General features: G+C 33.8%; 1 protein-coding gene and 1 non-coding gene across 2 annotated transcripts; one reads left to right on the forward strand and one right to left on the reverse strand.

Moving 5' to 3' along the window:
• Positions 1–205: 205 nt before the first annotated feature.
• On the reverse strand, positions 206–3635 carry LOC110641075 (pentatricopeptide repeat-containing protein At1g06710, mitochondrial-like). The gene is made up of 2 exons (XM_058139698.1): positions 2833–3635; positions 206–602 (listed from the first exon to the last, which is right to left on the reverse strand). The coding sequence occupies exons 1-2, from the start codon at positions 3526–3528 to the stop codon at positions 510–512; spliced, it is 789 nt and encodes a 262-aa protein (XP_057995681.1). The 5' UTR covers positions 3529–3635; the 3' UTR covers positions 206–509.
• An 18960-nt stretch (positions 3636–22595) lies between these two features.
• LOC131175783 (small nucleolar RNA R71) lies at positions 22596–22702 on the forward strand. The gene has a single exon (XR_009145973.1). It is a non-coding gene; the product is annotated as a small nucleolar RNA R71 (small nucleolar RNA).
• The last annotated feature ends 698 nt before the right edge of the window (positions 22703–23400 follow it).

The raw sequence follows: 23400 nt of genomic DNA on the forward strand, positions 1-23400 counted from the left end.
CAAGCACTGCTGGAAACCTCCTGCTGAGGTGGAACAAAGTGAAGATTGTCTTTAGTTAAAAAGAGTTCTTTCTGTATTTTTATTTTTAGCATTAAAAGATATTTAGTCATCTTTGCATGTAGATTTGATAGATATGAGATCAAGCAAGACAACATTTTGAGAAGGTCAAAACACACCACATTTTTGGGTAATAGGCACCTCCAACTGTATCAACCAGAATTATAACATTCACTTGTATATAAATACATTGGTCAGCTCCAGGTCCTGAACTGGAATATGATATTGGACATAAAATGTGCTCTTGTTCCGCTGAAAACCAAATAAAATTAGGTAGGCATTTGGGCATGTGATCGTCATGTAGCAAAGTTCCCAAGACCCAAAACCTGCAGAAGAAGAAGAAAGAAATAGAAGAATAACAGAGGAGAGAGCAGAGAAATCAAGATGGAAGAAGAAAGAGGAAGAAAGAGAGAGAAAGAAGTAATTCTTGTATTATTGAATTCTTAGCTTACCTAATTAATTACAATACTACCTTTTCTAAACAATATTTTCCTCCTATACATTCTTGCAGCTCCTGTTCTCCTTATTATCATTGAAGCCAAGCACTTGCCATACAGAACATGAGAAAGTGCAAAAGTTTCAGAAACAATCGCGGGTACAAGAGTAATGCAATCACAACAGAACAACAATAAGCCAACAAATATAGCAAAAATTATCAACCTACATGACTATCTGGTTTCAACTGAAATTTGAGGTCACAGCAGTCAGAGTATTGAAAACAAGCAAATATAAGCCAAGTAAGAAAAATAAATAAATAAATAAAAATAATATAAAAAAAAACTCCAAACTTGAATTTTCATCATGAAACAAGAGTCACAAACTTTAATTAATATGCCAAAAGAAACAACAAAATCAATGTAAGCAAATGAAAGTATATAGGAGAGAGAGAGAGAGAGAGAGAGAGAGAGAGAGAGAGAGCATTTTTACCAAACAAAGCAATTAAGCACCTAGTATTTTTGTGTTCATTTGTGCTATATTTGGTAGGCGCAATGGGATGTAACGAAATCAAATATTCTATTTAATGTTCATAATATATTTGATTACATTGTTTTCCATTACACCTTACCAAACATAGGCTTAGTTCTTATGATTTGAATGCAAAAACAATTGAAAAACAGAGGTCACACTGCTCCATTTAAATAATTGAATAGGGCATGCAATTAATGAATACATAATCACTGCGGCCATTCTTCCAATATGAGAAAAGAACAGAGGTCACACTGTTTCATTTGAATCACTGCATAGAGTTTGCAATGAACAAACAACTTATCACTCCTACTTTTACAATAAGATTTTAGGTCATGCATTACATGAAAACATCCTAAAATTAACCTTCCTGAGGCCAGCAAACAGTCCCAAGGATCACAGATAGGGACTCATTTTCAAGAGTTACAATAATAACAAGCGTTTCTACATCCAACATACACCATTGATCTCTCTAGACCTGCTTTCAAATTGAACATTAGACCTAAACAAGCAAGACTGAATAAGCCCACGAAAGAAACATCCACCAGTTCTCCTTCATGGTGCTCCAAATCAGTGCACAACACGTCACTTAAACAACTTACACAAGCATTATGCAAGCCAAACACCAAGCAAAATGGATAGATATAAACAAATCCAAAGAAATACTCTAGCCATTCAGATAATTCACTGTCGTTTTAAATTATAATTTTTGAAAAAAAAAATAAAATTAGGTGAATTAGAAAAATGTACCATAGAAAATAATGACAAAAATGACAAGCTCAGATATATAAGATTGCAGTACCACAACCAAACAGAAAAACACAAACAAGTCCCACTAAGTAGTCAAACAAAAGAGAATTCACAATTCCACCAAGCATCATTCACCCCACATTTAACACTTGATGATGTACATGAAGCCATTAGATTGATTGAAACTGCAAGTCAACCTCCGAGCAAATCACTTAATAATGCACCATTAACCGTTGGATTTGTTTAAATTGATAAAATATGAGTGCAAAAAAAAACTAATTAGCATCAGCTGCCTGTTTTTCTTGAACCCAATGGATATCCTGTTCAAATGAGGAAATTGTAAGCAAAACACTAATAAGGTATCTATAACATCACAAAAGTAACTTCACATTCTAGATGCTTCAACAAAGCAAAGATGAATAGTGCCTGGAACTTAAATTTTTAGCATGACCAACTCTTCAAATGACCACTTCTGATCCATTGGATAAAGTGGGCAAAATATATTGCTTCACTAGTAAAATAGAAGTTCTCAAATATTCAAGCAGTCTATACGTTAAAAAATTATAGGTGCATAGTTGCAAACGACCAATGACTTGTTTCCGCTCCCTATAGATGGACAGGGAGATTGCTCAGCTTATGGTTATAATCCCTTATAAATGTAGACAAACAACAATCATTCTGATGCAGGGCTGCAAAGACCTCTTAACAAGATAATTTCATTACAAGAAAATTGAAATTTTCAAGGTTCCCTTGGTGACAACTATTTATTTTCTTTACAAGAAAAAGAGAAGGCTCGTATCTGGAATTACTTTGGTTAAAGCACATCCACCAAAAACAGTGTCATATATATGCTTATTGAATAATTATTTGATTGACTTAGCAATAGATGGTGGACAAAAACACAGGTGCATGCGACCACACACACACACATATATGTATGTAAATGTGCATGTGTACAGATAGATAAAAGCCATGTTTCTTTCCCAAAAAAAAAAAAAAAAAGAAACTAAAATTGGTAGGACTGTTATGAAGAAAAAAAGAAGAGATAGGGAAACAAACCATCCGGCATTTGCCATCTGACAGTTGCAGTGCCTCTTCCCACTTGCCAACTCTGAGAAGTCCCTCGATAAGGTGAACTGAACTGCTTAGCTCTGGAACATGGCCACTCCTAATCATGTCTGGGTACAACTTAAAAGCCTCATCAACTTTACATGCAAGTGAAAGGCTTTCAATTAACGAGAAATATGTATTCTTGCAAGCAGCTGAAAAAGAAGAAAATGATGAGAGCTCTGCATGCAGTTCTAGAGCCACTTCCAGTCTTCCAGCCTTGATAAAAGTTTCAATCAGAACTATATAAACTGACAAAATTGGCACTGAATCACTCTCAGTCATCTCAGCTAAAAGACCAAGAGAAGCTATGAATTCACGGCTGAAACCTTCTATAACTTTATGATATATTGCTATGTGCTTTGGCCAGTATGTCTGTTTCATCTCTTCTAAAAGTCTATGAGCCTCATCTAAAAGGCCGGCAGCACAACTGTGATTTATCAAAACCCCACGGGTGACAAAATTTGGAGCAAAACCCTTGGAACACATTTGCTGCAACAGTTCAAGGCATTTGTCAACTCTGCCTGCTTTCCCAAAGCCATCAATCATTGCAGTATAAGTCACAACATTTGGATAACACCACTTTTCTTCCGTCACAAGCATAATTGTTATAAGCTTCATCTGCCTTTCCATCGTTACATAGAGCATCTATCATCTCAGTGTAAATAACAACATTGGGAGTGGTCTGAATAAATCCGCAAGTATACGGTTCGTTAAGTAGTAAATAAAAGCTATCGTTATACAAAGATTTGATATTTAAGTACCAAATTATAAAAGTTACGATTATTTGAGCTAACAATAAGGTGTATAAAAAATTAAAAGATGAGATGCAGCAATTTAAATTGGAATTCAAGGAAAAAATAAAAAGGCAAGCAATTAAATCTCTAAACAGTACGCTAATTTACTAAATTACTAGCAAGTAAATAAAGATTAAATTAATTAATAGCAAATATGATTCCAGAGTTGAGATTTATGAAATAAATTTTATTGGGATTTAGATAGGCAAAACTAAATTTAAGGGAAATACAAAATTTGAATAAAGTTGATTCTGATTTCTTTTAATTTCTCTTTCAAGCAAACTAAAGAGTGTTTTAAAGGAAACTAAACTCATTCTCATACAATGTTTAATAACCAAAAACATTTAAGTACTTTAATCAACTTAAAATTTCTCTTAATCTACTAGTTTATCTCTAACACTAGGTAATTAAGTTTAATATCTTGATTATCTATCATAGATATTTACCTCTCGGTCCATCAATTTAAGATTAAGAATAAAACCCAGAGAGTACCAATAATGGGTATATAAATAAGCACACAAGATAAAAATTAAAACTTATATATATTAAAATCTAGTTAAAACCAGTCTAAATCCATAAATAAAACTTAAATTATTATATTCAACTTTGAAATCTTAAGTATCTACTCACTCATGTTTGTATTTATAAGAGGAAAAATATAAAATAAAGTAAGAAAACATGAAAAAAGGACTAAAAATAAAAGAACCCACAAAAAGAGAATTTAAATCTCTGAAAATAGAAACTGGGAAAACGACACTCTGCAGGTGGTCTTCTTCCAAAGATGGTGTTCTTCCTTGCTTTCCCTTTTTTTCATTTTTCTCTCTCTTTCTTCTTATGGTAAAAATGAGAATATGATGCTTTATACCTTCTAAAGTTTTGCCCTAAAAATAGGCTCAAAAGGAATAAAGACAAAATGTATAAAAGGTGTAAAGTGAGAGAAATTTTCTAGGTCAGTAAATCTGCTAGCATCTTTCAACATGCCTCATATTGAATTCAGTGATTTTTTATATGCCTCATGTTGTTTTAGAAGAGGGGCTTTAGGTTCTGCATTGACCAGCTACACGAGACATGTCAAGGTCCCTGAAACTTTCATCGAGTTTTAGTTCCCAAATTTCTGGCTGCACGATCCAGTGTTAAATCTAACATGCCCTGTGTTGGTTTCTGCTTATTAACTCTTGATTTTACATGCCCTTCAATACGGGGCATGTTGAGGTCCTTGAAAATCTCAGCTAGTTTGCTTCCTGAAGTGATTTTTCTTCATTTTTCTTATCACTTTAAGCTTCTAAATCATCTTGAATTTCTCCTATATGTACCTTTTTGCCTTCAAATCATATTAAAACTTATTAAAAACATTAAAAATTCAAAAATCAAATATAATGCAACTAAATTAACTAATTAACTAAAATAAAGATTAAAATCATAAAATACTAAATTAAAATGGATAAAATGGATGCAAAACTACCTTAAAATACCTATATAAAATGAGCTTATTAAATACTCCCAAACTAAAACATTTACTTGTCCTCAAGCAAATTAAAAACGATTAAATGTAATTGGGGCCCTTAGATTCATGAAAATCACTCATCTAAACTCTCAAGCTTATGTCTAGCAACCAACAAACCATATATTCACCTTCAAGGTATAAGGAACTCAATTCTCATCAAAGTTATCACTGCTTAGCCTTAGGTCAATTATTTATCTCATCAAACCCAAACTAACCAATTACAAAGAGAAATCATACTCAAACAAACTCTAAAATAATCCATAAACTAAAGTATCTCAAATGATGATGGAAATAGATAAATGATATTCCTAGTCCCATAGGCAAACTAACTATTCCAATCTCTATTAATGTAGCAAAACACTATCAAAAGATCAGAAGGACTTTTAAGGGTTGTAATGAGGCTAAGGGGTAATGATTTGGCTAACAAAGAAAAGGCAAAGGAGACAAAGTATGATAATAATTAAATTATTAAAAGATAATAAAGAAAAAGTAAAAGAGACAAAGTGTGAGAATAATTAAATTATTAAAAGATCAAGACACATATATTTTTTTCTTTTTTTTTTTTTAAGCAAATGAGAGAAATAACTTTACAATGAATCACCAGTGCTAGCATAAACAACTTTGAAGCTCTTAGAGGAACTATATAAATAACATTGAATTTGAATTTCATTTGTCCTTTTTAATTCACCCCCAAACTCATTTCTTTATGTACTTGGATGGTAAATTATTTTTTATAACATGATATGATTGCTAGCAAATTTACTTTAGTTACTTCTCTCATTTAATTATATATATATATATATATTTTTTTTCTATTTTTTTATAGTATATTTATTATTTAAACAATCATTCTCATGAAGAGTAGGTAGTGTTTAGGTTTACGGTTAGGTAAATTATGGGTACTAAGGAAATAAAGGGGATGAATGTAAGCTCAAATTGATTTCAAAGGGAAATTTAAAGTGAGATTGGTTAATGCTAAAATGTGGGTTTAAAATCTAAAGAATACCTAAATCATTTCTTTTTTCAAGTGCATATAGGATTTCACCTCGAAAAGTCTAGAAGGATTGTTATATGATTGGTGAGACATAATTAGCTATTTCTTACCCTAGAGTTTTCTCTAAGAACTTAAAACTCAATGCAATTAATTGGGTGGCCCTTGGCTAAGAAGATATAAAACTAGGTAAGAATCTTATAACCTTATACCAATCTGGAACTTTCAATTCATCAAACCCTTCGAGAGGCAAGTTCAATTGCTTTTCAAAGCAATTCTCAATCTTCTAAGGATTAGGTAAAAATTTATTTTTATGATATGTATGATTCCTAAAATAAATGCAAAAATAAAATAAAATCATATGCAATCTATATGATAACTATATACAAGTGCATATGTGTATAAGTAGAGGTATAAGTGTAAACTAACTATGTATGAATGAATGAAATGCAAAGAATGAATGAACGGATGAAATACAAAGAATGAATGAAGTGCTCAAAAAGGTCAAAAATTTTGCAAAAATTTTGCCCTTACCCCTAAATTCAAATTAGACAATATCCTCATTGGCTTAAATGAAGTGGCAAAAGTGTAAATTAAATAAATAAATGGCATCTCAAAAAGATATAAATCAAGAAGATGTGAGAAGGGGTTACCATGTGGAATGAAACATGCTCAGTGTTAAGTAGTCAGGAGATTTACATGAGGCATGTTTATTATAAGCATTTTGAACATGAGGCATGTTGAACTAAAGCATTTTCGACGTGGGGCATGTTAATGTTCAGAAGTTACCTCAGATGGTGAATTTCTATGTCCAAACATAAAAGAAGCTGCTATAATTTTAATAATCCAGTTAAATGACTATCAAAAAGCAATAACAATAATACTAATTCATTAGTCAATACAAACTGAGATAAAAGAAAGCGACCAAATTAGCATGAATTTCAACTAGCAAAAATAAAGAACATGAAACAACAAAAGTAACAGAAGCAGGAAACATGGAAACAACTCAAAATTTAGCCAACAAACAGAAATATGGATTAAAATTCTAACCATTCACAAAGAGCTTAAATATTAAAAAGTCCCAACAAAGCAGAAAGTTAACAACTAAAAGTAGAAAATGTTCTAAATAAACAAAACAACTTAAAACTAAAGTTCCAAAAACTATAAACAGAGACATAGTCCTAAAATTACTAGTCCATCTGTGGTGGGACTATATTTGAAACTGGCTAGTTTGCTGCATCTGCTGGCTATACTTGCTCAGTTGCTATTTTTGGTTCTGGTATAGCTGATGTTCCTACTATAGGTGATGTTGAATTGTCAGATTTTTTAGAGGCAGTGTCCAAGTTCTTTATCATAATATTCATCTTATAAAAAATATCCTAACCCCATTAACACAGTTGATTAAAAGAGGCTGCCAGTTTATTGTAAATGTCAATCATTTCCTTATCGTGTCTTCTTTGCTTCTTCTTGAATGAGAAAAACTTCTTTTTGATCTTTTTCTCATGTTTAATTTGTTGCTGCCCAAATTTGTCAACTTTAACCTCTCAAGCTTTCAAGGCAACCAAAATATCAAAACTAGAATGAGATGGGACATCATGTGCAGGCTATTGTGCATCATTCATTCTATCAACTTTAGCTTCCAAATCTTAAAAAAAAAAAAAAAACAGTTTTGATTGTCCAATTGCCGGTGGTGGTTGGGATCTTGAAGGCCCAATATCAGTTGGCTATCCTGTAATGAACTCACTCTATGACTACTGCTACTGTACAACATCATGTCCAACTATGTTATAATCACCTTTAACTCTAACACCTCCTTCTGCATTTACCAGCACATGCAAATCACCTCTCTTCATGAATATTTTCATCTAAGTCATGATAGTCCTATACAGAAAGGAATTCCCAACCATAGACTCCATAACAAATTGGTCAGGGGTAAAACCAAATGATTTTGCTATCATAGTCACTAACCCTTCAAGAATTATACTCCCAGCTATATGCTTAGTCACTATATGCTCCGTATGAGAAAAGAGAAAATAAGCACCATTTATCCTTTTCTTTTCTTTCATACACCATAAAAAGAATAGATCATTTTTTTAACAACCCCATTGCTATGTCCCCTACCTAAAATAGTGTATGACATGAACCTTTGCAAATGCCCAAATGCAAGGTTTGTAATAGCAGATGCTTTGGTAGAGCTAGGGTTGTAATATCTCCAATATAGTGTAATTGATTTCTAAAATAAGGATGGATCATAAATGGTCCTCTGCCATTCTATTTCTTTTTCACCATCATTACTAAAAACTAATATTGCATTTAATTGAGCAGGTTTAAGTTCTCTATTCTAACCCAAGCATCTAAAAGATATAACATCCATATGGCTATTGTTCTTGGGCTAGAAATCTAATTCTAGTGAGCTTAAAAATTAAAATGTGAGTTCCTTAGATGTAGAATCTTGAATTTTAGCAAAGTTACCCTAGCCTACATTTTTTAGATATTCACTGATAGAGTCATAAAGCCCTATTTCTCTAAGACTTTGTTCATCAATGTATTTTATGGCTACAATTTTCTTCTTAAACAAGATCTCATATTTCTTCCTCATATTGTCATCTCTAAAAGTCCATGGATAAGAGGTATTTACCTTCTCAACCGTTAGAGGTACTAGTGGGGTAGACTGAGACAGTGCTGGTGATTGGTGTTAAGGTGATTGAACCCTAGTTGGAGTTGAAGACACCTGAGGAGAAATGGGTCCTTGTGTAGTAGAGCTAGTTCTAGCACCAACAAGATTTAAAGAGATAACCCTAGGTTGCTTTTTTGTGGTAGGAGAGCTAGAAATTGGGTCTTTCCATTTTCATGACTCATAGACATGAGAAGGGGTAAATTTGGCTTGTTTCTTGGAAGTGGAGGGTGGTTGTTTAGCTATTGCATCGATGACAGGGGTGGAAGGAAAAGATTGGTGAGGTGACGGATTGGGTTTTATATTGGGAGATTGGGGATTTGGGGTCAAAATGGGTATCTCAAGTGAAACATGAGGTGGTGTGGAAGTTGGTGCTTGGGTCAAAAAACCACTATCTCTAGCCATTCTAAGAGCTCGGTGTTTGGGTATGTGAGTGGAGGCTTGTTTGGTGTGCACCATGGGAGGAACAGTGAAGCTTGGGTCGTGCGGCTTACAAAGTGAAATGAAATGAAAGAAACGAGGGTTAATGGTTTTAAGGGATAGGGGTGTAAAGGCTTGACATATGGCATGTGGAATTAAATGTAGGATAACATGCCTCGTGTTGCTGGGTAAGAGATGAATGACATAAGGCATGTTAAAATGAAGGGAAAGGAGCATGCCCCATGTAGTCCTAGAAAATTTAACATGAGGTGTTAATATGAGGCATGTGATGCCCTCCGAAAGTCTCGACAGGTTTTGAATTTTTAATAGTTTAAAGCATTAGAAATGGGTTCTAATGGCAATACTACCCCCAACATGCATCATGTTGAACCTAGTGCTATGTGACATGATATACAATCCCAAAAACATAACCTGAACAACCTGAAACCTAAACCAATACACAATTTAACACAAGAATTTTACTCACAACCAAAACAAAACCTAATAAATCACTAAAAGCATTTAAAATTTATCTAACCACCAAACACAAAATAAAACATCACTTAATTAATATTCACAGTAAAAATCACAGCACAAGAAGCAATACCAACATCAACCCCAAACTCATCACTGAAAACACATGAAATATCAACAAAAATTCTGCTGCAGACACTATTCACATGACAAAAATACTGTAGAATTTTAGCATAAAGATTTTACAAAATTTTAAACTGCAAATATGTCAATTTTAGTACAGTACATCAATATTAATAACCAAAGACTAAAAACAATATCATATTGCTACTGTTTACCATGAAATTTTAGATTTTTCTCACTAATTTACTTATAATTTTGAAATAGCTCCAACCTTTTACATTGCTATATTGTTGCAATAGACAAGAAGCTCACATTAGTTCATATTTGACATGTTAAAAATAACATGCAACATAGCAAACAAAGATAAAGCTCAGAAACTTCCCAAATATATAATTTTTCAATCTAATGGACACATTTGCTTGAAATTTACCATTAACTTGCAAAAAGAAATTTTCACGTCAAATTTGAGTTCAATAGAGTATAAAATAAAATAAAACAAAAGAAATTTAAAATAATAAAGAGAAAAATTTTGGTGTGCCTCCTAAACAGTGCTAATTTTTGGTTACCAGCTTGACTCTTTTTAAGTTAGTGAAGTAGTGGATCATCAAGGAAACAACTTGTTCCCCTCTCAATTGGCTGCCCTGAGACATAAATCTTGAGCCTTTGACCATTAACTTTATAAAGTCTTGAATTTTCACTCCAAACATCTGTGACTCCATAAGAATAAACCTTTATAACCTTGAAAGGACTAAACCTTCTTGATTTTCACTTCCCAGGAAAAAGTCTACGTCTAAAATTATATGATAAAACCAAGTCACCCTCCTTAAACTCCTTCCTCTTAATATGCTTGTAATGCCAAAATTTAGTCCTTTCGTTGTAGATTCTAACATTCTCATAGGCATCCAACCTTATTTCTCAAGTTTATTTAATTGAAGTAATCTTTTCTCTCTAGCATTTTTTTAAATGAAAATTCAAAGTTATTACCCAATATGCTTTGTGTTCCAGCTCAACTGGCAAATGACATGATTTTTCACAGACTAACCTAAAAGGTGTAGTTCCAATGTGTGTCTTATAAGCTGTCCTATATGCCCATAATGCATTATCTAATCTCAATGACTAATCATTCCTTGAATTATTAATAGTTTTCTCCAAAATTCTCTTCAATTCCTTATTAGATAATTCAACTTGCCCAATTTTCTGAGGGTGGTAAGGTGTAGCTACCTTATGAGTGACCCCATACTTCTTCAAAAGATTTTGAAACTGTTTATTGCAAAAATGAGATCCACCATCACTGATTATAGCTCTTGCGATCCCAAATCTAGTAAAAACAAGCTTCTTAAAAAATTTCACTACTACCCTAACATCATTTGTAACGTAAGCAATTGCCTTAACCCATTTTGACACATAATCCACACCTACCAAAATATACTTATTCTGAAAAGAGGATGGGAATGGTCCCATCAAATCTATGCCCCAAACATTAAATAACTCAATCTCTAAAATTTCTTGTTGTGGCATTTTATTTCTCTTTGAAATATTACCCACTGTCTGACATCTATCGCATCTCAAAATAAATTCTCTCACAACTTTGAACATATGTGGCCAATAAAATCCAGCTTGAAGCACTTTAGCCATTATTTTATCCATAGTTAAAAGAGTGATAATGCTCTAAAATATTTTATATTTCCTCTTCAGGCACACACCTTCTAACTACGGCATCATTACATCTCTTAAATAATAACGGTTTTTCCCATGTGTAGAATTTCACATCATGCAAAAATTTCTTTCTCTATTGATAGTTTAAATCTGATGGGAGAACTCCACATGACAGATAGTTAACAACAACCAACAATTGCTCATTTGAGAAAAATTCATCAATTGGCAATTCCTCTTCAATTCCATCTTTACTTTCATGCTTAATCCTTGATAAATGATCTGCTACAACATTTTCAACTCCTTTCTTATCTTTTATTTCTAAATCAAACTCTTAAAGCAGTAAAACCCATCTTATCAATCTTGGCTTTGCTTCCTTTTTATTCAATAAATATCTTATAGCAGAATGGTCTGTATAAACAATCACTTTTGATCTAACCAAATATAACCTAAACTTATCCACAACAAAGACCACAACTAAAAATTCCTTAACAATTGTGGCAGAGTTCACTTGAGTATTATCCAAAGTTTTACTAGCATAATATGTTACATAAGACCGCTTCTCCTTTTTTTGACCAATAACAGCTCGTCTAATAAAGTCACTAGTATCACATATAACCTCAAATGGAAGTGACCAATCTGGAGATTGCATGATAGGTGCTGTTATTAGAGCTTCCTTTAACCTGTTAAAAAAATCAGGACAAGCTTGGTCAAAATTAAAAGGAACATCATGATTTAACAAATTAATAAGAGGTTTAGCAATTTTTTTAAAAATCCTTTATAAACCGTCAGTAGAAACCAGCATGCGCAAGAAAACTTCTGATTCCCTTCACTGAAGTTGGAGGAGGCATATTATGAATTACTTCTATCTTGGCTTTGTCCACTTCAATTCCTCAGTTTGACATCAAATGTCCAAGAACAATGCCTTCTTACACCATGAAATGACATTTTTCCTAATTTAGCACTCAATCAGTTTCTTCACATCTTTTAAGCACATTAGAGAGGTTAGATAGACAATCATTAAAAAAAAAAACTACATACAAAAAAATTATTCCTAAAAACTTCCATAATTTCTTTAATAAAATCAGAGAAAATGGCCATCATACACCACTGAAAAGTAGCTGGTGCATTACACAAGCCAAAAGACATTCTTCTATATGCAAATGTACTATATGGACATGCAAATGTGGTTTTCTTTTGATCACTAAAGCGTATTGGGATTTGGAAAAATCCATAATACCCATCCAAATAACAAAAATATAAATGTTTTGCTAACCTCTCTAGCATTTGATCAAGAAAAGGCAAGGGAAAATGATCTTTCCTAGTAGCACTGTTAAGCTTCCTATAATCAATACACATCCTCCAATTGTGACTATTCTAGTTAGCATCAACTCATTATTTTCATTTTTCACAGCAGTCACACCTCCTTTCTTAGGAACTAAATGGATTAGGCTAACCTAACTACTGTCAAAAATGGGATAAATAATCCCAGCATCAAGCAATTTCAAAATTTTTTCTTTACCACTTCTTTCATGTTAGGATTTAAACCTCTTTGATGTTTCTATGGTGGCTTTAAAATTATCCTCTAAAAAGATTTTATGCATGCACAATGTAGGGCTTATACCCTTGATATCATCAATGGTGTAACCAATGACTTTCCTATGTGCTTTCAGTTCTCTCAACAATTTCTCAACTTGCACATCACTTAAACTTGCATTAATGATTAATGATGAGAGGATGAGTAGAATTAGGTCCAAAAAAAGCATAACTTAGTGTAGATGGAAGTTCTTTGAGATCTATCTGTGGTGCTTCCTCCTCATCTAGCAAAGGTGGTCGTACAACTTCATGCTTTAATTCTTCAACTTGTAACACTTGATCTCTTGTAACTTTTAAGTAGCTTCTAAAATTTAAGCAAAAGTTGCAACTTTAGGATTTTCATCTTTTGTTGTTCTGCTATGCATCAAATAATTCTCCAAAGGATCTTCAGGATACCTTTTTCTAAATTCTTCTTCCACAATTTCATCAATGACATCTATCCTTAAACAAGGGTCAACTTCATGATGTTTCTTCAGAACTTGATTCAAATTGAATTCCACCTCCTTATCTCCAAATCTTAATGTCAATCTACCATTCTTCGCATCTATAATAACACCAGCTATGGCTAAAAATGTCCTTCTTAGAATGATAGGAATGTGAACATCTTCTTTTATTTTATGAACCATAAAATCCAGAAAAATGAAAAAATTTTCAACTTTTTAGGGCACATTCTCCAAAATTCCCACTGGATATTTAATAGATCTATTAGCCAACTACAAAGTTATGGTTGTTGGCTTCAATTCTTTCAACTTCTCATAAATGGATTACGGTATCAAGCTCACACTAGCTGCAAGATCACATAAAGCTTTGTCAATGCTAGTATCTCCAATGTGGCAAGGAATAGAAAAACTTTCTAGATACTTCAACTTCAGTGGGAGTTTATTCTATAATAGAGCACAACACTCTTCTGTTAATGCCATAGTTTCATAATCTTCCAGCCTCCTATTATTTGACAAAATTTCCTCCAGGAGCTTAGCATATGAAGGCATTTGAGAAATTGCATCTGTAAATGGAATGTTGATGTATAACTTCTTCAAAACCTCCAAAAATTTCCCAAACCGTTTATCTAGCTTTGCTTTCTGAAACCTTTGAGTATGCTTGTATGGTGGTGGAGGCTCATACTTCTATTCAACTTCTTTCTCAGCTTCTTTCTTCTTACTTACTTCCTCATTTACTTCACCTTAAACTGAAGTAGACTTATTCTTGTCTTCATCTTCTTTCTTCTTTTCCTCTTCTTCCTCATATTTCTGTTCTTCTCCCATAATTTTCCCACTCCTTAGAATAACTGCCTTGTAATGTTCTCTAGGATTCTCTGGTTGGCTTGGAAGTTTCCCTTGTGCTTTACTAGAAGAACTTACTTATTGATCTATTTGATTTTCAAACATCCTGTTATGAGTAGTGAGTTGATCTATCCCTGAAGTTAATTTATAACATCCTCACTATAGATAGTTTTATATATTCTACTGTTTCAGTAACTAAGGTCTGTTCAAACAGCTAGAATGTATGAAATCACACTTAAACTAGAGTGAGGAGTCATAATTAAATTAAATAAAAATCAATTAAGGTTGAAGACAAATAAAAGAAGTAGAGTGTAATTCAGTTAAATGAGCACATGTAACACCCAAATGTAATGGCCTGGCCCACTAGTGATATTGTCCGCTCTAGGCCGAAGCCCTCACGGTTTTAAAACGTGTCACTAGGGGTTACGAACCACCAACTTATACACCCAGCATCTCTCCCGTGTTTTGCCGATGTGGGATTTGCCTAGGGTGTTACAATCCACCCCCCTTGTGGGACTCAGCGTCCTCGCTGAGGTTTGCCCCACCATCGTTCAAAGTTGCACGTGGAGCGTGTAACACCCTAGGCAAATCCCACATCGACAAAACACGGGAGAGATGCTGGGTTTATAAGTTGATAGTTCGTAACTCCTAGTGACGCGTTGTAAAACGTGAGGGCTTGACGAGCGGACAATATCACTAGTGGGGCCATTACATTTGTGGTATAAGAGCGCTCGCGTGCAACCTTGAGCGATGGTGGGGCAAACCTCGAGACGCCGAGTCCCATAAGGGGTGGATTGTAACACCTAGGCAAATCCCACATCGACAAAACACAGGAGAGATGCTGGGTTTATAAGTTAATAGTTCGTAACTCCTAGTGACGCGTTGTAAAACCGTGAGGGCTTCGGCCCAGAGCGGACAATATCACTAGTGGGCCGGGCCATTACAGAGTGGCTCTGATACCACAAATGTAATGGCCCTGCCCACTAGTGATATTGTCTGCTCTGGACCGAAGCCCACACGGTTTTAAAACGCGTCACTAGGGGTTACGAACCACCAACTTATAAACCCAGCATTTCTCCCGTGTTTTGTTGATGTGGGATTAGCCTAGGGTGTTACAATCCACCCCCCTTATGGGACTCAGTGTCCTCGCTGAGGTTTGCCCCACCATCGTTCAAGGTTGCACGCGGATCGGCTCTGATACCACAAATGTAACGGCCCGGCCCACTAGTGATATTGTCCGCTCTCGGCCGAAGCCCTCACGGTTTTAAAACGCGTCACTAAGGGTTACGAACCACCAACTTATAAACCCAGCATCTCTCCCGTGTTTTGCCGATGTGGGATTTGCCTAGGGTGTTACAGCACAAGCCCCGGCGATGGGTGACCTCACTGGAAAAGATAGTGAGCTCAGTGCAACTCTGAATTTATGTAGAACCCTGTAAAACCCTTAATGAAGGGCTTAATTAAGGGGATTTCCATGAATTAATAAGCCAAGAAAATGAAAAGAAATAAGCACAAAGCAAAGGAAGATAAGAATTTATTAGGTATTATGGAAAAGACGGACTATAACCCGATAAACCCAATGAAGGGCATTTTGGTCATTTCACTTGAATAGTTGACTTTTGACTAAAATATCAATTAAATTAAGTGAAATTAATGTATTGAAATATGAAGAAATTTTGATGAAAATTCAAATAGAAATGTGTAAAGAAAAGAAAAGAAATGAAAATTCAAATTTTGACATTATGGTGACCTAAGCATGACACAATAAAAAGCCATCATCAAATGAATATTAGACAACTCCTCCTTCCTATCTTATTTTAATTTAACTTATCTTTTTCTTCTTCCATAAGCATTCTCGTCCACTCTCTCTCTCCACTTTCTCTCAAAGTTTCTTCATTTTCACCATTAACACACCCTCATCCAAGCTCCCAAACACTTACCTACCTTCATCAAATTTGTTGGAAACTTAGAGAAACCTTCATATCTATCCTTGAAGGGAAGAAAACACACCAAAATTTCAAGCAAGAATTTCGGCTAGAAGTTGGACAAGAAGGGGAAGTGAAGTTTGATTGAATTTAAGGGTGCTTGAAGGTTGTTTGAAGCTAAGGAACAAGGTTAGTGCTAACAATTTCTCTTAACTTTGAAGTTTTAAGAATTTGAGCTAGAGTTTGGTATAATTAGGGATTTTCTTATTTATGCTTTAATTGATGTAATTGAGTGTATATTATAACTCTTGGATGCGTTAATTATTGGACTATGTTAAGAGGATATCAAATTGGTTGATGGAAAGTAGAGTTGTGTAGTGAGCTTGATTCTGGACAGCTTGAGTCTAGTATGGTTAATTGGCCATAAGTTGAGCTATACAAGTCCAATTGAAGTGAAATTTAAACCAAATTAAAGCTAAGACACATAGCTACAACTTGTATTTTTTGTCCTAGGCCAAAATCCTAGGGAAAATGGGTCGAATTGCTAGAACAAGTGCCAAACATTGAAACTGGAATTTCCTGAGATTTAAGCAAATTTCCATTTGACCTCTATATGATGTTTAGGGCATAACTTTCAGTTTATAGATCCAAATAAGATGAATCAAAATGATCTGGAAACCTAAGATATAGACCTACAACTTTGTTTTAGAGACCTTGCTCAACTTTTAGGTGTAAGACACCTGAATATTAAGTGCAAAATTGACCTGAAAACTTAGAATCCTGAAATCTGCAGGGTACTACATCCGTGAGTATGGGTTGATTAATCAGCCATAACTCACTCTATAAAGCTTCAAATTTAGTGATTCTTGAACCTATGGAACCCTGAGACATAGGGGAACAATTCAGATGAAGAACATGGAGTCAAATTTGTTAGTTATGTGTGCCCTAGAGCATGCACTAATCTTGTAACTTGTAAATAACATTGTAAAAATGTTAATGGCAGTAAACATTTCATTTAAATGTTGTGTATGCATAATATCATATTTATTTGAAATTATCCATTAGTAATATGTTATATATTCTATTCTTATGAGATAAGAATATGAGTGACGGAATATATGGGACATTTGCTATAAATCAGAGTTCGCAGCTAAAGGATATTTTGGTGGCACATTATATCCAAGGAGTTGTCACCTCTTTTTATCTCCATTGATTAGTATGAGATACTGATGTATATGGAATGGTGAGTCTCATGCCATCTGATATGAGATATCGGGATAAATACAGTGGGCACTTATGAGATAAGTAGGTCAAACTTGTGACATACATATGACATAAACATGGAGTTTACTCGAGTCAATAAAATGTCATCTGTGTCATACTAGTGCATATAATCCTTAGACTTGAGATGACATGGTTGTCTCTTATATGGTTGGTTTGAGTTTGATACCACTTACATATCTGTACTGTGTATGGATATTTCGGTGTTTGTTGGCTCAGATTGGTTATATGTTAGGATAGGTGTTCAGTCAAGAGGGGATCCATAGCCTTGAGTAAACAAGGTTAAAAGTCCTATGGGGATTTGAGCTGTTCTTGATAAGATTAAGTTCCTAGCTAGGACAGATGACTTTGTTAGGAAAGGTGTTTCCTGATGGTAAAGTCTTATATGTCAAGAATTGGATATCAAATGAGTGCATAACATTCGATAATAAAGGGTTTGACTCAACCATAACCCTTAATGGGATTGGGACAAAATACGGAGGGATTTTAGTGCATGATGACGTATGATTAAAGATTCATATTTAAGGTATTCCTTATTGCTAATTGGGTTGTCATAGCATGCTATGCTAGGTGTTAACCATGGTCTATGAGATGCCTAAAATGATTTGGAGAAATCATTTAGGATGAGGAAGAGTTCCAATGATATTAAGAGTTAATATCATTTCTCATTGCCAATTAGTAATGAGCCTAGTAAGTCACACACCTACACAAGTTAACCACCAAGCTAATTATAATTTGATTATTAGTTAAAGAGTTTAATTAATTAATTAAATAGAATTGGTTTGCAATAAGATTACAAAGTCCCTAGCATGACTTGAAACCAAATCTTGTATATTGGATGTAAGTTGAATTTATATTTAAAGAGTTTGAATATGAATTTAATTGTGAAATTAATTAATAGAGATTAATTAATTAATTAATTAATATGTGATATAAATTAATTTGAGGGAGAAATTATAATTTTGAGTTGAGAACTCAAAAAATACATATAAGGGTAAAATGGTAATTTTACATGGTGACACGTGGCACCTATAGATGGTGCCACTTGTCTTCCATGTGATGGAAGATGACAATTGATGATTTAATCTTAGCTTGACACTTGGCTTAATAAGATTAAGACAACTTAAAAGCAAGAATGAATGAGATCATGACATGTGGCAACCATTTAATGGTTTTTGTCTCTTGTATATAAATACAAGATAAGAAGAAGACTAAAGTTGTTGAATTTTCTTTCTCTTCTTCTTCTTCATCTTGGACGGCAACAAAGGGCTCTCTCCCTTTCTTCATTTTTTTTCTCTTGATTCACAAGAAAAGGTTGTTTTTCCTTGAATCAAAATTCACTAGAAATTGTTTCTAGTTTCTTATACACATCCAATTGAATCCCACCAAAGTAAGACCCCTACAAGTGTGGTTGGCACATCACAAAAGGAGAGGCAAGGGGTTACCATTGGTGACTTGGTGGAAGATTGTGGTGAACAAGCTAGATGAGCTACAAGTGGAGATCTGGAGACTATTAAAGGGAATAAGAAGTGTGAGTTTACGCTTTTGACGTTAGTCTTCTTCAAACCCTCTTTAATTAGGGTTTAATTAGGTTTAAATGTTAAACATCAATCCTTAATGGCAAATGAACACCAAATGCATGTTAAAGAAGTGTTTTGACATGTTTTAGGGCATTAGAGATTGGCTAGGATCATAATACACTTGTATGTATGCATGAAACCCTAGAGTAAAAATTTTGAAATCCATCCTCTAAGGCCCATCCACGCTTCCCAACACCATCAAAATTATGACTATAACCTGTCCAAAATGGCTTGACAAACTAGTTCCAGAAACCTGCCCTATTCTAGACAGACCTGAAACCAAAATTGGTCACTGGACTAGTTTTGGTAAAATGATCATAACTTGAGCTACAAAAATGCAAATTGAGTGATTCCAAATCCAAATGAAACATAAGACATAAACCTACAACTTTCATGGAGAAAGTATGGCCAAATTAATTCTCCATATTGGCTAAATCTATAACGAAAACTAAAGTACAAATTCTGAAATTTATGAAACTTTCACAAAGTGACTTGGATTGTGATTTGTATGTAACACAAATGATTTGATGAACTTGTACACTATGTGAATATGTGATTAGGACCTATGTTCGAACTATGATTGGAACGTTACATATGATGAGATAATGAAAACATTGAATGACTAAATGTGTTAAATTGCCCATGTATGCCTAGACATTTGCTTATGGGTTGGATGGGTTGGCATGCTAAGAAGGGACGAGTTTAGCAATACTGCCTATGGCTTTTAAGCCCAATTGTATTGCATACCTGATAGACATTCATAAGTCCAAAGGTATGACGGTTCGAGACACCGAGTGTCCAGTGCTAGTTATGATTATTCTACATCTGTAATTGTTTGGCCCTTATGCCATTATATTGCATACTAGGTAGACACTATATGACCGATAGTATGACGGCCTAAGGTACCGAGTACCCAGTGCTAGTAAAACCCGCATATCCAGTCTAGTTAGTTCTGTTATAGGTTGCTTGGGCATTGAAAAGAGTTAAAAAGGTTGAATATTAAACAAATGAATGGAAAAGATTCCAATGAAACCAATGTTTCAAAAATCAATAAAACATAAAATGACTCATAATCATTTAGAATGCATTACTTTTATGTTATCATAATATGAAATATCTATTTTATTTGTATAGTATATATTTTTTTCTATTCTATTATTGTACCACTAAGCAGAAATGCTTAGCGCGATGGTTTCTCCTCGCGCAGGTTCAGGTGAGAAAACCCAATAGTCCATAGCATAGGGAGATCTGCAGTAGAGTCAGTCATTGTCACCTTCACTCTATCATATTGGTATATTACAAGGGCCTCCACATGCATGATCGCATTTTTGTAATTAGATACTAAGTTTGTAAATTAATTTTTGGGTGTAAATAATTATGTACAATTGTAAATAAATCCAATGGATGTTTAATGATATGAATGTGCAATGAAATGATGATATGGATTAATATGAAATCATGATTGGAAATTATGGTTGAGAATGCTATTTGGATTGCCTATTATTGTGAAATTTCAAATAGGTGAAAATTTTAATAGGTCAAATGTTAATAAAATAGGGAAAACTCTGGCAGTATTTCCTCTAAAAAAAATAATAATTTGATTTAATTGTGATAAACTTAAATATGGCTAATGAACAAAGTAAGTAAAGGAAAGGTGCTCTGCACAGAATGTGGTATTTCTTGCTCGGCTACACTGTACATCGGGTAAAGGGTGTTACATAATTGTTAAATTATTTCTCCTTATTTTTGTTGAGATAAGAAATTCTCTATCATAGATTTCAAAACTGAATCTTGATATAAAAACTGAACTGGTTGTTGAAAAACAGGTGCATTTTAATTTCTTTATGGTGAAAATCCAAGTGGTACTCTATTTTACTGAAAATTTTGCTGCTGTTGATAATTAGGTGGTTATTGATAATTCTGCTACTGTTATTGTCCTTATCAACCTCCCTAAGAGAAGTTAGGATAGTTCCTCCATGCCTGATTATATATAGTAGAATAAGGATTACCAACTGGCCTCTGATTGTAATTCCCAACAAATTCAACTTGCTCATTTCCAAACTCTTGCCCATAGGAAGGAAAATCATTGACACAGTTCACATTTTCTGCACCAACATCTTCTGTATGACTAGATCCTCCAACTGAAGCATCAGCCTTTATGCTTAATTTATCCATTTTCATTATCAAAGCATCAAATTTGGCATTGAACATACTCATGGTATCTAATTCATAAACACCAGCTGATGACTTCCTCACTTCATTCCTTTCATAGTTCCATTGATAATTGTTATAAGCAATTTTATCCAATGCTGAATAAGCTAGATAAATTTCAACAACTGTGCTTGAACTTATATGATTATAATACTACAGTCCTTCAACTTTAAAATGTAACATAAAACCCTTTAAACTTTTAAATTTTGCATAGTAAAATCCCTCTAACTTTCAATTATTAATTTTTCAGTTAGAAACTGATGTGGCCAGTTCCCACATGGTGCTTAGTTAATATTTCTTTCTCTTCTCATATGCAAAGTGTAAAATTATTTTCTCTACACATGAAAATTTATTCTGTCTATGGGGAGGAGAAGGATTCAATTTATACATGGCTTGAGAGAGAGAAAAGAAATACTGACTAAGCTCCATGCTGGAATCGTCCAGGTTAGCATCTAATTGAAAAAATCAGTATTAGAGGTTAGAAGAATTTTACTATGTAAAATTTGAAAGTTGATGGGGTTTTATGTTATATTTTTAAGTTGAGGGATTGTAATGTTACAACTAGATAAGTTCAAGGACGGTTGTCAAAATTTATCCGGATAAATTTCAGCAACTGTCCATGAATTTATATAGTTATAATACTATAGTCCTTCAACTTTAAAATGTAACATAAAACACCCTAAACTTTTAAATTTTGCATAGTAAAATTTCTCTAACTTTCAACAACTGATTTTTTAATTAGAAACTGACGTGAACAGCTCCTGCATGGTGCTTAGTCAATATTTCTCTCTCCTCTTTTATGCAAAATGTAAAATTATTCTCTCTACACGTGAAAAGTTATTCTATCTACAGAGAGAAGAAGGATTCAATTTACATATGGCTTGAAAGAGAAAAGAGAAATACTGACTGATGTTGGAACTATCCAGGTTAGCGTCTAATTGAAAAACCGATAGTTGAGGATTAGAGGGATTTTACTATTTAAAATTTGAAAATTGATGGGGTTTTATATTACATTTTTAAGTTGAGGGACTGTAATATTATAACTAGATAAGTTCAAGGATAGTTGTCAAAATTTATCCAATTTATCCTAAATAAGCTTAATCTTCTGATTTTTCCATAAGGTCACCTCTAGAAGGTGCATCAATTATACTTCTGATAGCTGGAGAAACACCATTGTAGAAATATTGAACTAGCATCCATTTAGGGATTCCATGATGTGGGCATCTCCTTTGAAGATTCTTATATCTCTCCCATGCTTCATAGAGACTCTCATCATCCCTTGGTTTGGAAAAAGTTAATTCACTCCTCAATTTTGCAGTCTTGCTAGGAGGAAAGTATTGAGCCAAGAAAGCTTGTGACAACCCATCCTAAGTAGTTATAGAACCCAGAGGTAATGAATGCAACCACACCCTAGCATAATCTTTCAAAGAAAAGGGAAATAATCTCAACCAAATGGCATCATCTGGCACTCCATTTAACTTCAACATGTCGCTAATCTCAAGAAAATGTGCAAGGTGTACATGTGGACTCTTAGTGGGACCTCCCCCAAACTGTGCTTATTGAACCAGTTGATAGGGTGAGGGCTTTAACTCAAAGTAGTTTTCTTCCACTCTAGGCCTTGTAATACTTGGTCGAAAATCACCAAAACTAAAAAAAGCATGATCCTTAACTGATCTGTTATTGTTGTTGTTTGCCATAGCTTCTATCTCTTGTTGTTATTGATATTTCTCTTGCTGTCTTTGAATTCTAATTTAAGCTTTTCTTCTTTTAAATTCTGCTCTCAAATCCTTAGTTATCTTCTCAATTCAGGATCAAAAATTAAACCAATTTCCTCACTTCTTGTTCTCCTCATATAAAGATAAGTACCTGCAAAACCAAATAAATAAAATCTCAGAGTAAAATCATAAACAAAAATTAAAAACAAAAATAAAATTCCCAAATTAACCAAACAATCAATTGTTTAATATCAAACAAAATCAAATCCCTGGCAACGGTACTAAAAACTTGGTCC

The sequence above is a fragment of the Hevea brasiliensis genome, chromosome 17 (genome assembly GCF_030052815.1).
Source record: "Hevea brasiliensis isolate MT/VB/25A 57/8 chromosome 17, ASM3005281v1, whole genome shotgun sequence".
NCBI lineage: Eukaryota > Viridiplantae > Streptophyta > Magnoliopsida > Malpighiales > Euphorbiaceae > Hevea > Hevea brasiliensis.

Bases quoted from the DNA above. Each gene is read 5' to 3' on its own strand.
- LOC110641075 (XM_058139698.1), bottom strand. From the start codon at position 3,528: ATGCTCTATGTAACGATGGAAAGGCAGATGAAGCTTATAACAATTATG. The intron at 603-2,832 runs GTTTGTTTCCCT...CTGTATGGCAAG, and splicing joins CAGATGGCAAATGCCGGATG to TGCTTGGCTTCAATGATAAT.